The following is a 15,209-nucleotide window of genomic DNA, read 5'->3' as shown; positions in this document are numbered from 1 at the left end:
GTTTAATGTCGATTGTGGGAATTCTTTGTACACCATGATTTTACTTTCTTTGTATATCGTTGGTTGATGTCTGGAGCTTCTGAAAACTTCTTCTCTTGTGCTTTTTTTTTGCAAAATGGACTATCGTGTCTCTAGCTACTTTGTTTTTTTTTGCGTAGTTTGTATATATCCTATGGGCTGTGTCTATTTGATCGAGTGCGTCCTGTTCCGTACAATTTAGAATTTTGGCTACTATCTGAGCTGAGATTTGTTTAATATTTTCTTTTGGTTCTTCTTGTATGTTTCTGAGTCTTAGTTGGAAATCTGTAGTGTTTTGTTCTAATCTGTCTTGTATCTTCTCTATCCTGTTATTCTTGGCTTCCAGGGTCTCCAATTTCCTTTGCATTTTTAATTGTGTTTTCTCCATTTTGTCATTCTGGAGTTTTAGTCCCGAGATTTCTTGAATATTTTTTACTACTTCCGTTTTTATCATATTAACTTCTTCTTTAATTTCTTTTTTGAGATCCGCCATATCTTCTTGTAATATCTTGTGTTGTGTATCCTGTTTCCGGGCCATTTCATGTATTTCCTTTTGGAGTAGGTCTTGTTTGGTTGATATGGATTGAATTTCTCGAAGGAGGTCTCTCCAATTAACTTCCTCTGGTAAGGAGTTCCTTCTTGGCATTTGTTTAGCTTCTTTTATGTCTTTATCCCATTTTCCACGGAATGTTGCCATTCTGGCCTCCGTTTAAGTTTAAGTTGTATTGAGTATTAAGTATGAATTCTATTTGGATTATATTATTTCGATTATTATCCACTGTTTAATGTGGTGAGATGTATTCCACACTGAGCATGCGTACTCAGCAGTAGAATAGCAAAGTGCAAGGGCAGATAGAAGTCTTCACTGGGTCTGACTGTGATTCCCAGGTTGTGCCAGTCAGCTTTCGTACAATGTTATTTCTAGTGCCTACTTTTTGCTTGATAGACAGTCCTTCTTGTAATTCAGAGCATGGTCCAGGGTAACTCCCAGTTATTTTGGTGTGCTGCAATGCTCCAGTGTGATTTCTTCTTAGGTAAGCCTCAGCGCTCGAGATACTTGTTATTCTTAAGGTGAAAAGCACATGTCTGCATTTTAGATGGATTAGCGATCAGCTGGTTTATCCTGTAATAGGCAGTAAGCAGTAAGAGCACCTAAAGCTTCAGAGAGCTTCTGTTCAACCATTTCAAAGCTCCCTGCTTGGGTGGTCATGGCACGATCGTCAGCATAGATGAAACTCTCTGTCCCTTCTGGCACTGGCTGGTCATTTGTGTTAAACAATGTAAATGTTGTCATAGTGAGTATACGCTTTATGGGAACAGCACTGCAAAAGTGCAGGCACCATGATATCCTGATTTTGGGCTTTACCGAGGTATCAGAAACACAGTAGTAGACCAGAAACACCATGGGTATAATTCTGTTTCATGGTCTATATGGCATCTCTCTTCTCTTTCTCATCAAGGCCATATGAGATTTTACAAGTGCTTGACCAGTGCCTGGATGCTGTAATAGGCTGTATAAGAGCAAATAAAGTTGAGATGAAAGAATAAAATAAAATGGAGAGTATATGGAGGGTATATGGATGAGGGGCTTTTAGGTCCAGGAATCATCACAAGTTGATCACAGGTATAAGTTGGGGAGAATTCTGGGACCAAAATTATAGATTTCAATATGACCCATGGATCAGTCAAGGGTCATTCTGCAGAGGGGGGGGGGAGTACCAGCATGCTTCAGGGGGCCCTGCTCAGGCATTCAAAAAGGTCAGAAGTGGTGCCAAGGCAAAGAGAATAGGTAGGACCAGTGCTCTCTTTAACGTTCACCTGGGATAGGCCAAATTCTTCCTGTTCTCCACTCTATTCATAGAAGGGGATGGTTCCTTTTTAAAATTAGAGTTGAAGTACAGTACTCACAGTGATTAAAAAACTGAGTCAAGTTAGTTTTAAGGGGTTGATTTTTTGACTAAAATTTCTAGACGTATACATGAATATATAGATATAGCACCTTGAATGTGGTCATGCTTCCCCTGAAGAAGCCCTGTGTATTTTGGGAGTGCTTCTAGATCAATCTTTCTCAACCTTTTTTTAACTCTTGAAATAATGTTCAGCTTCCAAATAACCCCTGCATTAAAAATTATTACATGGATTGACAAGAATTAAATGCGTAACCTTTCAGAAGCATAACTACTTCCCACTTGTACCAAGATATCTTTAGATACAACCTCAACTTCATAGCAACTTTGGTAACTAGATCACAAGTTTTTCCATTTTGTATATGATATTTTATTCTGCAGGGTTATTCAGGGAGAAACATATTGGATGGAATTCTGAACACGGGGCAATTTCCCTGTTTTTCGTCTTACCCTGTGTCTTACATTGTTCTCCAGACAAGCTTTGGAGGAATGCAGCCTCTACAGACAAATGAGAGAGTAGAAAATGCTATTTTGTAAACTTTCTTCAGTTTATGTATCACAGTATTCAAGTCAATATTTTTTTTTGCAAATAATAGAATTAGTTGAGATCTTTTTTTTGTGTGTTCATGTCTGTTATGTGCTTTTTGTTCTGATATTTAATAGTAGATAAGAACCAAGAGTAGCAAAGAGATAATTACTGTTCTCAGCTTTGCAGTGTTCTCTGTTTTGAAAGTGATTTTCCTGCTTCTTGGCAGGGTGTTGGACTGGGTAGCCCACGAGGTCTCTTCCAGTTCTATTATTCTATGATTCGTCTGTAAGAAAATGTTGTATTTGAACCACAGATTTGCATTTTCATTTCTGTTATGAATACAGAACAATACATTTAAAGGGTTATATGGTACTCATCATAGGACAGTTTACCAAATACTGCCAAGAGACCAAGTACCCTTACTGAAATGCTCCATTCTTGGTACATTCCAAATCACCTGGTTTGCTGGAGATTTGTTGATGTAAGAAAATAATTCACTTGATTTCTGTACATTCAGTTACTATGCCCGTTAAATCCAGCAGATGAATCTGTGATGGACAACTGAAAAGCATTGTGTTTATGGTACTGAGTAGTTCCACTTGTATTTATTTGTGATAGTCTATTTATCCATACATTGTGATACTGTAGTCAAGTGATAAATCGGTTTCAAATCTCTATGGATGTACTGCTTTGAACCAAACAATGAAGTTCTTTGTTTATTCCTTCTTTGCCCTCATTGTTCATGGCCTCATTTGCCCTTAGCGTGTGACTGAATGAAATTGTCCATAAAGACCAATGTGAGTATTTTTTGTATGAATTTATCAGAGACATCGTGTTGCTCCATCAAACACAATAGTGTCAAAGTCTCAGTTTATCATATAAATTTCCAGAGTCAATTGGATTCAATAGCAGCATGGATTCATCAGACCAAACATAGTTGGGCAGCACTGAGGTGCAGAGAGAAGAGAAACAATATTAAGAAGTCTTAGCAGTTTGGGGAACATTGTGGTGCCAGAGTATGTTGAAACAACATGACTGTATGACAAAAGGGATGGTATATGGCTATGTGTTATTTTGGAAGTTAATATTAAAATCAGAGAATGTTTACATTATTAGTTTCAGCTTTTTATTTTTGGAAATCAATTACTGCAATATGGTGAAGTGTAACAAGTCCCTTTTCACAAACTGTGTCATCAAATCAGCAGAAGGCAACTAAACATCTGGGTCTTGCTCATTGTTCATGAGTTAAAGGATAATGAAGAACATTAAATAACTTTTCATCAGATTTTTTTTCCTTGCAACCATGAGGTCTATTGTTGGTGTATGTGTTTTTAAAGTCTAAGACAATTGATCCAGACCGCACTGCAGTCAGTACCTTGTAAGGCAATGAATTGTTATCACTGTAGGGATAGGGATCAAAAATCCCTGAATGGCAATTAAAATAACATGAAATCCAGACACATAGTCTTAGCTAAGTAGAATTGTTCTCCCATGCATTTATCTGTTGACAGGTGCTATGTGGAAAGGGAAAATGCCACTATTACTCTCAGGGATGCTGTACTTGTTTTGTATTTCTTTCTCACACAGTAAAGCTTTGTAAGCAATCTCTCCACTAGTGTGCTTTTAAATAAATATTTAATGGTTAACTACTTATATAATCCACTTTCTCCAACTGGATTTCTGAAATGTAAGCTAGCATGTATCTCTCTTGGCAGTTTGGGGTTTAAAAATTTATTTGATGGTACTTCCGAATGGCAGGGAGAAAGGTTGTGTATGTCATTATCACAGGAGTAGTCTGGCTCACAAAGAGCATAATTGTATTTTGCAGAGTCCTCCAATGCAACTTTATTGACCAATGCTGAAAAAATAGCTACGATTACAACCACACATACCCCTCAACAGATGCCACAGGAGACTAGGTCAGTTTTTTCTTCTATTTCAGAAGTCTGTTGATCTGTTTTCCCCTAGCATTTACCACAGACCCTAATTGCCACAAAACTAATAGTTTTCTCTTCCCCCTTTCATTCCTTTCTCCAATCTCTCATTAATCTGAACAGAAACAATACAAAACCAAAGCAGGAGTCCCAGTTTGATTTCAAACCACCCACAACCTCACAGGTGAGAAATCTTTTTCAAATTCATTTCATTGTGATTTCCTACTACAGTAGAGTCTCACTTATTCAAGCTTCACTTATCCAAGGTTCTGTATTATCCAAGGCAGTCTGCCTTTTAGTAATCATTGTTTTTGTAGTAAATGTTGCAATGTTTTGGTGCTAAATTTGTAAATACAGTAATTACTAGATAACATTACTGTGTATTGAACTGCTTTTTCTGTCAATTTGTTGTAAAACATGATGTTTTGGTGCTTAATTTGTAAAATCATAATGTAATTTTATGTTTATAGGCTTTTTTCTTAATCCCTCCTTATTCTCCAAGATTTTCACTTATCCAATGTTCTGCCGGCCCATTTATCTTGGATAAGTGAGACTCTACTGTATTTTCATTTGCTCGTTGAAATGTGCCTGCTTTCAGTTAATATGCATTGTGGGGACTTTCTCTTTCCTAGATTGAAAGATGTAGATCACTGATAGAAATGTACTAATGTTGATAGAGTGTGCTCTAGAGGCTACTTGAAAGGCTTCTTGAAATAGGCCAAACTGCATTGGGATGAAAACCAAAGGCAGCAGTGTCATGATAACCCTACTCATGGTGTTCCTTCAGTTTAACCAATGCAATAAATTGTGTTCCGTGTGGTATATTTATTTGGCGGAAATCCAGCACAGCAAAGATCCCAATGCAACTCTAGGTAGCTTTATGTAGGGAGTCACTAGGATTGATGCCACCCAGTGCGATAACATACGGTGCCAGCCCCTCAACAGAGCAGGAAATGTTGGGGTGTTCTGCATCAGGAGAGGAGAACCAGGGAAACAGCTAGTGCACATTTCCTTGGTGATGGATTTTTGGGAAGAGTAAAGGAGAGGGGAAAAAAGAGGCCCAACCACCCCCCGCTTCCATTTACCACTGTGGTGATTGGGCTGTCTCCTATGGACATTGTCAAGTTGTCTGCTCTTACAGAGTTTGCTGTTGTAGCCATCTTGTGAAGCCTACCCAATAGAACCCAACCCACCAGGCAAGAGGAGAGGGGAGCATGACAGGAAGTCAGGAAGTCCTATCTCATATGCTGATTGACAGGGCCCCATGCACGTGCCTTTGTGCCTCTCCCTTACTGGGCCAGTGAGTGTGCTGAACAGAAGCCAAGCACACACATGTCTGGTGGAGTGTATGTGAAGGTCTGCAAACTCTCCCAGAACCAAAAGGTGGGGAGAGTCATTTTGATATCACCCCTCTGATGGTGTCACCCAGTGTTGTCCACCACCACATACACGTCCCTAGTTTTGTGATTGTTTCACTGACTGTGAATGCCTCATGAATCAGTTACGTCTCCTGATGTAATGTTCCTTTGCTATTTGACAATAACAAAGGCAAAGTATATTTTCTGTATATGTTCTGTGGTATCTCTCATTGTAGATTATCACTGATCATCAAGGACAGCCATTCAGCTAACTTCAGTTCATTGTATACAGTGGGATTTTTTTTAAAGTTATGACCACTTACTTTCATTTTGGTAACACCCAAGGTCTCTACAAGATTATAGACTTTAGAAACAATCTGGATATAATATATTATTTGTATTAAGTGTTTTTAAATGTAATATTTTTAAAAGATTTAAGATTGGCTACAAATTACTTCTTATTCCTTTCTCTTAGCCGGACCAGGATTTTTACACAGTTGAGCTTGAAAGAGGACCCAAAGGTTTTGGCTTTAGTCTGCGAGGTGGCCGAGAATATAACATGGATCTCTATGTGTTGCGGTTAGCAGAGGATGGCCCTGCTGAGAGATGTGGAAAAATGAGGGTATGTCTGTAAATAGAAACCATTTTATATGATCTGCCCTTTGAAATAAAGTTTGCCTTAGAAACTACAAATATTGTGCTTTGTAATATCCAAATGCCCTTTTGCAAAACTATTGCTGGAACCCAAACAGACAAGATTCCAAGGAAGGTCTGAGAGTATGGAAGGAACTGGATTTGTGAACGAAACCATGATATCTCTCTCAGCATTTGAACTCACTGTCTTCTGCCATAGGTGTGATTGTATGAGTGTACTGTATTTCTTCAATTCTAAGACACACTTTTCCCCCGATACCAATGTCTCTAAGAATCAGGTCATCTTAGAATTGTGGATGCTTTTATATAAATACAGATATAGATGCAGATATAAATATTTGTTTCTGTTGGTGGTGCTGAAACATGCCTAAGTAAGCAGTGGGACTAAAAGAACCAGTTCCTTTCATTTCCTTCCTATTCTTTTATGCTCTGCCTACCTTACAAAATGTTGCAGTAATCATGAAGTCTTTTATTGTTGTGACAGATCGGTGATGAAATCCTGGAGATCAATGGAGAAACTACAAAGAATATGAAGCATGCTCGAGCCATAGAACTAATTAAAAATGGTGGCCGCAAAGTTCGCCTGTTTCTGAAACGTGGAGATGGCTCTGTACCAGAATATGGTGGGTCAAACTATGAAAACATTCCTTTCCTTCCTCCTGGCATCACACCATGAATGATATGTCTCAAGATCTGAAGCGGGGATCCTTTTTTTCTCCCTCTCTTTTCTTTTTCTCTTTTTTTCCACCAGTGTCTTACCAACCTTGGCAACAAATGATCCATTGCCTCGCTTGTGCTGAATTTTCTCTACACATTTTCATCCTTTGCTTGCTACTTTGGACTTCTCTGGGGCACAGTGTACAGGCAAGATCATCTTCAAAGCAGTATTTTTTGGTGATCAGAGAGGGCAAAAAACATAGAGACAAAACAAAAACCCTACTATCTCCTGTCTGACCAAACAAGGAATGTTTGTTGAACTGTGCCAAACTGTTTCTCAGCGGATGAATTGTTCTCTCGTCTTCTGATCATGCAGAAATGGGAATCCTGTATTACTTTTTTGAAACTGTAGCCTTTGTTGGGCTTTTGTCCTTGGCTTTTTGTCTGTAACTGTAGGCATGAATTCCAAGATGGTGTCTGGGCTTTTACTGTCCCCCTATATTTATGTAAATATTTATAAATTTATTTTTTAAAAGTATGCAATACAAAACTATATACACTTGGGCCCTCTCCCTTGCCACCTCCCTTGTCCCTTGGTATGTATGTTTGTTCACAAATGTGTAATCTAAGAAGAAATTCAAATTGCCATTTTCAGTGTTTGTCATAACAGGGGGAGCTCACATCTTACATTCTTGCCGAGAGAAATACATCTGGCATTAACACACACTCACACACATACTCATACACAAACACACACACATGCCCCTCTTGTCCAGAAGTATATTTGAGTTCCCTAGGTAGAGGTTTTAGGTGGCTTAGTATTGTATATAATACTATTATGTCTTATTTATTTGAGATGCTTATTCAAATATATGCCCTAAATCTAGGGCTTTCCCAAATATAATTGGTTTTCAACCAGTTATGATTTATAAGCACATAAATGAAGAGATGTCCTTTATGCTTCCCCATATTTGGGATAATAATAATAATAATAATAATAATAATAATAATAATAATAAATCACTTAAACTATATCCTTCGTCCTAAATCCTATTGCTAACCCCAATGAAAGTAGATTTCTTGAACGAATGGAATTTATACAAGTGTAAATTTAACTCAGTGGGTCTGCCTAACTGTGGTTAGCAGTTGGAGTTAGGACATGGGAAGGTCCAAACTGACCTTTTATATTTTTGTCCTTCCCAAAACAAAAGGAAAGAGAGGTGGTTGAAGACCACATGGCTATAGGGGAAGTGTTGCACAGTCTGTGGGTTGATTCTCACTAATTGTTTTTACATGTTGAAAAAGGAAATATCACAAGATGTCCCCCACACCCACATAGCACACATATGTACACACATAGATTGGCACCAAATTGAACTGGCCTTAAGTTCAGTACCTGTCAGATGTCAATGCAGCTTTTCCTAAAAGAAATGAAATTGAGGTTGTGATTTTGACCCATGTCAAGCTGCCAGTGCAGCATATGAACTGAATCCAGTAGATTTCAAATAACCCAGCAAGTTAAAAAGAAAGGAAAACTTATGAGGAGGCACCTAAAGCCAACATAAAAAGGAGACTCCTGATACAAGCAGCCAAATACATATTTGAAGGGAATATGGGAAAGAGTATCACAGCAAGTGAGATGAGAAATGTTTCCCCAAGGAAAGTAAGTAGTTATAAGGATGCTTGGCAACACAGATAGTTTGGGAGCTGTATCTCAAGCTGTATAGGTAGACATATGACCTCACACACTTGTTATTCGTTTGATTCCAATCCTTGTTTTCAAAAAAGACTCTTTCACACAAAAGCTATTTTCATTTATAACATTCTCTAGACCTCACACTCAGTTTCCCAGAATCAAATACTCTGGCTGACTTGCTCTATACTCTTATTTAAAGTCATTTCTACTATTTTATGGGAGGGGAAAAAACTCCTGTGTTTGCACTTCTGTTGTATAAACCACTCGGGTGGCCATCTTTCCGCAGGACTCAATCTGTGTAATGTTCTTTCTACTCTGTCATTTCCTATGCTCTTTGGCTGTAAAGTATTGTATCATATGCTAAGCATCGTAAATATATCCTGTAAAAACAAAACAAAAATGAAAAGTGCTTCACATCTTCAAGAATGTCTGTTGCACTGAGGATGAAAATCCAACACCAGGGCGTGGTGTGGGAGCTGCTTCTTTTCTTTGCTTGTTCTTTCTTTCTTTTTAATGTTTTGGCTGCGAGTAATTTTTAAATCACATTACAAAATTGGGGGGGGGGGGGGGGAATCCCATTCTCAAGCAAGGGGCTGTGCGGGTGCTGCCATATGCCTGTAACATTCGGGGGCTTTGCTTCTTCAGTACTGTTCACAGCACTCACTAACAAGTCGCTTCAGAAATGATGTTAGGTTCCAATATTTTTCTGATTTGATTGGAACGTGCTTCTCTAACGAGGCTGTATATTTTTGTAATGAGTTTTGTACTTATTTTTAACGTTGTGGTCTTTAGTGGGCTTCTTTTTGTTGTTGTTGACTGTTAACTGTTTTTTCCTCTAACATTCTGTCTCACTGTTCCAGCTGTGTTCCTTCCTTTTTCTCTCTTCTCTCTTCTCTTCTTTCTCTCTATCTGTCTTTCCCCTTTCTCTCTCTCTCTCTCTCTCTCTCTCTCTCTCTCTCTCTCTCTCTCTCTCTCTCTTTGCCTTCTTCTCTCCCTCACCTCAGAATGGATGCTTTTGTTGTCTGGGTTATCTAATCACCTTTTAAAAATGTTTAATTACAATCTCTTGCTTTAACAACTGCTGTCTCTGCAGCCTTATATTTGGGTGATGCCTAGACAATCCTGACTGGAAAAAAGAAATAAAATTTTCTTTATTCTAAGATTTTTAAAAAATGAAGATTTTTTTTCTTTCCTCTTTATTTATAGGGAATCTAAACACTCTACTTTTCTCTTTCTCTTTCTCCTACTTTTCTTGGTGCCGGGCTCTTCCTTCCTCAGCGATGATACCTCCTAATATCGCTGCATGTATGAGAAATGACAAGCTCGGAGAGTCTTGCTTCTACCTTATGGGCCATAATCAAACTACGGTTTGTAGCTAAAATCAATATTAGGTGTTTCTGTGCTGTGGCCTAATTCTCTCACATTGCTTTCCGCTTTGCTATACCTCTGTATATACGGCAATTCATTCAGAGCATCCTACAGTTCCTTGAATTGTAAGTACGCTGCGCATTATGGTCTCTCGTGACAGGCTGAAGGATGCCAGAATCACCTGGCATTATTGGAAGAACAAAATACGGTCCTCTTGCTTTTTAAATCATCCAAAAACAAAAACCAGGCCTGCACAATGTCAAAAAATAATTCAGTTTATCAAGAAGAGAGCTTCTATCGGAGAAAAACATTTAACATTCAGGAGAAAAGAAAAAATCTTGAACTCCAACGTGTTTGTTGGTTTTAATCATTGTCATTTTAATTTTCCTAAAACACTTTTTCAGCTCATTCTAATTATTTGATTATATACCTATTCCGTTGTCTTTCAGACAATTTTTAAAAGAAAACAAACTACAAACCTAAATTACTCAAAGTAGTTTTACAACAATATATTTTTCATTTTGTAATAAATCATAATCATTCATTACAAATTATTATAACATTTTAAATTCATGGTAGTACAAACTTCTTGCTTTTTTCCCCCAGCCTGCATCATCTATATTGTGGTAAAGGGGCGGGGGGTCTTCCATATTTTTAAACACTCATTTTGTGCTCAAAGCAGCTTTCCATTGCTTTAATCAGATCAGACTGAATCCTTCCCCACTTCATCACCTCTCATTGTGTGTGTTTAAGTTGAATCATTGTGGCAAAACCAAAACTATCCTCAGTACATTCTCATTAAAAATATTAAAACCGTATGCCCAATGTTTCCAACAATAGGAACTAGAAGATTTTGGTGTAAAAACTGCTCACTGAAAACAGTATCTTCAAATCACTCAGAAATATTTTTGTACACTTGGAACAATATTGTAAGTTATAAGGGAAATTTAAAAGCCTTCTTCCCAAGAAGACAATTTTATTCTTCTTTTTTTAAAAAGAAATTGAAATATTACTTTTGTATGATCTTTCTACACTGGGAGATGGCAGCCATGAAAGCAAAATGAAGATATGAAGGTATTAATTCTAATGGACAACACATTCTCCTATGAACCTGGGAAAGTTTTAAACTCTCCCATTTGTGAAGTTGAGATCATATTCTGACATGAGATGGACATAAACAGGACAAGCATCAGTACTAATGCATAACTCCTGCCCTTTGCCATTACAATGAAATTAACTAAGCTTCAATGAGTCTCCTACTGACTGCTTAACATTTGTTTGTTTTTGTCACTAATGAAGTCTGAGGAATGACTTACTAGAGTCAGGCTCTAAAATGAAATCACTAGTACAAAACCTTTCGTTGTTATCTTTTTTTCAGACCCCAGCAGTGACAGGAACAGTCCAGCCACAGGCTCACAAAACATATCGGAAGTGAAAAACATGCCATCTGAGAGACGACAACACTCATCATTGGAGCCCAGTTATCCACCAGATCTTCACAAATCATCACAACATGGAGAAAAGCGGATATATTTTAAGGAACCAAAAAGCAGTAGAGAATTTGGCAGACAATCCAATGAGCACCACACATGGAACGGAACTTCTAAAAACAGCAATAGCATGACAGGCAGAAAGAAAGACAGGTCACCCGAAGGGAGGCGAGAGCGACAAGCAGAGAGGATGGTGGTGATCAACGGACAAAAACGGAAGTCTCCTGAAAAGAGGAGGGAAGGTACTAAGAGTGCTGACAATACTTTGGAGAGAAGGGAAAGACATGAGAAGCGGAGAGACTTTTCTCCAGAGAAACGAAGGGAAAGATCTCCTACTCGCAGGAGGGATAGCTCACCCAGCAGAAGGAGGAGGTCTCTGGAAAGGCTAATGGATCAACGGAGGTCACCTGACAGGAAGAGAGAAAACTCTCCCCCTGAAAGGAGGGCAAAGTCAACTGATAGGAGAAGGGAGAGGACCCCAGAACGGAGGAGAGAGAGATCTCCTGACAAAAGGAACAGAGATGATCGAGTCGGCTTCAGGGAGAAGGAAGAACGCACTCTGAAATACGACACTAACAAAAATAACAGACAGCCACCAGAGCAAAGACGGAGAACCTACAAGGAGTGCAGCACTGACCTCAGTATCTAGTGGCTTTTCCAGGCCCCAAATACTATTACGGCCTTTCCAACATTCAGAGTTCCCAAAAAGGAATGTAGCAAACTTGAAATCCATTTTAACTCATCACATCAGTTGCCCCCAAGAGCAACATGCAGATGAAATTTAATCATGATAATATGTACAAAGTGTTGTGCCTGGTGTATGACAACATTAAAGTATTTCCCAATGTATTAACTTAAAACAAAATAGTTGCCAAATGTTCATCCTAAAGGATTATGACAGTTGCGTTCTTCCACAATTGGCAACATAATGGGCATAAATCCTTTTACATTAGCAAGTTTTTCTTTCTTGTTGGTTTTGCTTTATTGTTCCTTTTCTAATTGTTTGGCGGGCAAGCCAACAGCAGTTTTGTATCCATAATACTGATTTTGATGTTATTGTGATCCATTGCAATGATACACTACTATGTGTTGGATTTTCTAAAGAGGGTCAGTCAAAATTAGAAGTTGCATCAGAAGGAGGATCTTTTTTCCTTTAAAGAACATATTGCTCGAATTAAGAGAACTATTGAAGAGTATACTGTTGTGGGATGAAGGATATTTATACAAATCCACAAAGAACAAGTTGTTAAGGAATTTATAGTGTGTTCCATGAACAGTGTATACTTTGGAGTCTCCTTTAAAAGGAAGCAAGGTGGCCAAGGACTAAGTGCCGTCCTGTATTGTGTCATGCGCAAGATAACCATCCAGTTTGTTCAGATATGCAACTTCCATTGTGGGTCTTGTTCAACAAGAAGGACTGTGCAGATGAAATTGGAGCCTGAATGGTATCATTTGTCTGCTTTGAAGGGGAGTTTTTATTTTTATTTTTGTTCCTGGGCCAAGATGCATTTTGAGGAACATCTGCTTGTTTCATAGACTGGGTTTTAATGCCTTCAGGTGAAGCTAAATGTTTTAATACTCTTATTGCCAAATGGAGCTGTTTCTTCATGATTTCGTTTGTGTTTTTTTCCCCCCTTGTCATTTATCATGGGACAGAAGATATGCATTCGTAATGAAATGGGATGCATCGAGGATTGTTGACAGAAGCAAAGCTGGAAAGATTAATTGGGGGGGGGGCTGTCGGCATCCGGGTATCATTTATGCTGTACTTTGGACTGTAAGGAATGGAGGGAAACAACATAAGGCTCTGTTGTATTTTTTTAATGGCAAGTTTGTGTGGTAAGTCTGCTGTAGTGCTAATATGAGATAATAATGGATTTCTGCCTAGCTGAGCCAAAAAATGCCGATACTGTTGGACCACTAAAGGTTTTAAACTGCTGCTTTTTATTTTACAGTGCATTGATGTGTACATGTATATCGTTTCACCATTTTTACACACACATACACACACATGCATACACACTCACAGAGTAAAGATTACAAGTCTATCACTGTTGTTGCCATGGTACTGTAAAGAAAAAAAGAAGAAAGATGGCCACTCATTGTGTATACAGAGTTTAAATTGTAATTAATAGAGCCTGTTGGAAGCAAACAAACAAAAACTGTTGCCTTTTTTCTTGTATAAAAGAGACTTTATGACAAAATTTAGCAGTGAGGAATGTGCTAAGTGTTTATATTTCTGGAAAAAATGGAACAAATTGATTCATGGGAATATATTTTAATGTAAACTGAATCAGGTATGTAAAGCTGTTTTAAACAGGAGACTATATAAGTAACTCTGAAACTTTTGTTGGTTTGAATATCATATCTTTCCTCACGGTGGGGGCCTGCCTGCCTGATTCTTAGGCACTTGTGTGCAGTCTGTGTCTTTGGTCTTCATTTCTTGCCGTGTGCTATAGTCATCATGCTCTTTTCTGTGTTGATGAGAAGCAGTATGTGGGGCCAATCTTTTTTATAAAACACTATGCATATATAAATACTACATTGTTCATAACTTTATTTGACTTATTCGGGTTTATACATAACATTAGTATAAGTAGATGTGGACTCTACCCAGTATAAGATTCTTTCCTTGGGATAAAACACAATGTATATGATGTAGTTACTGAGAAGGAAAGAATCTGTGAATGCTATTTTTATTGTCAAATAAAGATTTCCATACAAAGCATATATGCGATTGTAGTGGTAAAATTTAGGAAGAATTGCAGCACATGTTGACCCTTTGTGTCCTACTTTTTTAAAAATATATATGTAACAAAAACTTGACGTGCACCTCCCTTAGGGACACAAGGATATTCTCCAGGCTGATGAGCCTTTCCCAGTTACAAATGTTGTATTTGAACAGTGACAGCAACGGGATCAGGAGCAATTTTCTATCAACAAGACACTCCTTGGACTACATAGATAGCTACAATGCTCCCAAACTCCAATCCAGTTCTAGTTGTGAAAAATGTTGGAATAACCTCCCTGGGAAGTGAAAATTCTCCATCATTGGAGATTTTAAACAATAGTTGGGTAGCTATCTCTCTGTTTTGTTCCCTTCATTGGTAGGACCTGGGATCAGATGGTTTTGGGATTCTCTTACAACTCTACAAATCTACAAGCCTGTGAGTATGTAGTTATGTTAAAAATGAAGGGAGCACAGTGCTCTATTGAAATTACTAGATATTTTCAGGAAATATCAGTACTTTTGGGGATGTAGAGGGGAATTTGCATATTTTGAGAGGCTTCATATGGTCCTAGGTCTGGAATTTGTCAACCCTTGAATTAGAAAAAGTATTGTCCCTACCACACCATATCAGTGTGACATGCATAAGTGTATTGCTAAATCTTGTCAACCAGTAGTTCTAATGATGGTGAAAGGAAATGATCTTAGCTTTGTGACAGATCTCATGATTGACAAGCAAAACATATATCAAGTTCAGTTCCTGGGGCTAGAAAAGTCTCTTGTCTGAAACCACAGAAAATGTCTGCCAGTGAGTCAGTAAATAATATGGAGGTAAGCTGACTCTAGGTAATGTACCTCTTCTGAATGCAT

At 38.1% G+C, this 15,209-nt stretch overlaps 1 protein-coding gene across 24 annotated transcripts in view; it reads left to right on the top strand.

Annotated features, from left to right (window-relative positions):
• magi1 (membrane associated guanylate kinase, WW and PDZ domain containing 1) overlaps window positions 1–14,339 on the top strand; it is a 617,355-nt gene extending 603,016 nt beyond the window's left edge. For 16 of the 24 annotated variants that reach the window (XM_062973798.1, XM_062973809.1, XM_062973808.1 and 13 more), the window contains 5 exons: window positions 4,283–4,373; window positions 4,512–4,572; window positions 6,222–6,368; window positions 6,885–7,023; window positions 11,500–14,339. In XM_062973798.1, coding sequence (XP_062829868.1) covers window positions 4,283–4,373; window positions 4,512–4,572; window positions 6,222–6,368; window positions 6,885–7,023; window positions 11,500–12,260 — 1,199 coding nt within the window. In that variant the 3' untranslated portion in view covers window positions 12,261–14,339. Of the gene's footprint in view, window positions 1–4,282; window positions 4,374–4,511; window positions 4,573–6,221; window positions 6,369–6,884; window positions 9,914–10,031; window positions 10,121–11,499 lie in introns of those variants that run through there. The other 8 variants (XM_062973803.1, XM_062973802.1, XM_062973811.1 and 5 more) reach the window with 3 other exon arrangements.
• Window positions 14,340–15,209: the final 870 nt, after the last annotated feature.

Source organism: Anolis carolinensis, chromosome 2 (genome assembly GCF_035594765.1).
Source record: "Anolis carolinensis isolate JA03-04 chromosome 2, rAnoCar3.1.pri, whole genome shotgun sequence".
Lineage (NCBI taxonomy): Eukaryota > Metazoa > Chordata > Lepidosauria > Squamata > Dactyloidae > Anolis > Anolis carolinensis.
The sequence above is the reverse complement of the archived record's forward strand: the minus strand, read 5'-3'. Positions and strand labels throughout refer to the sequence as shown.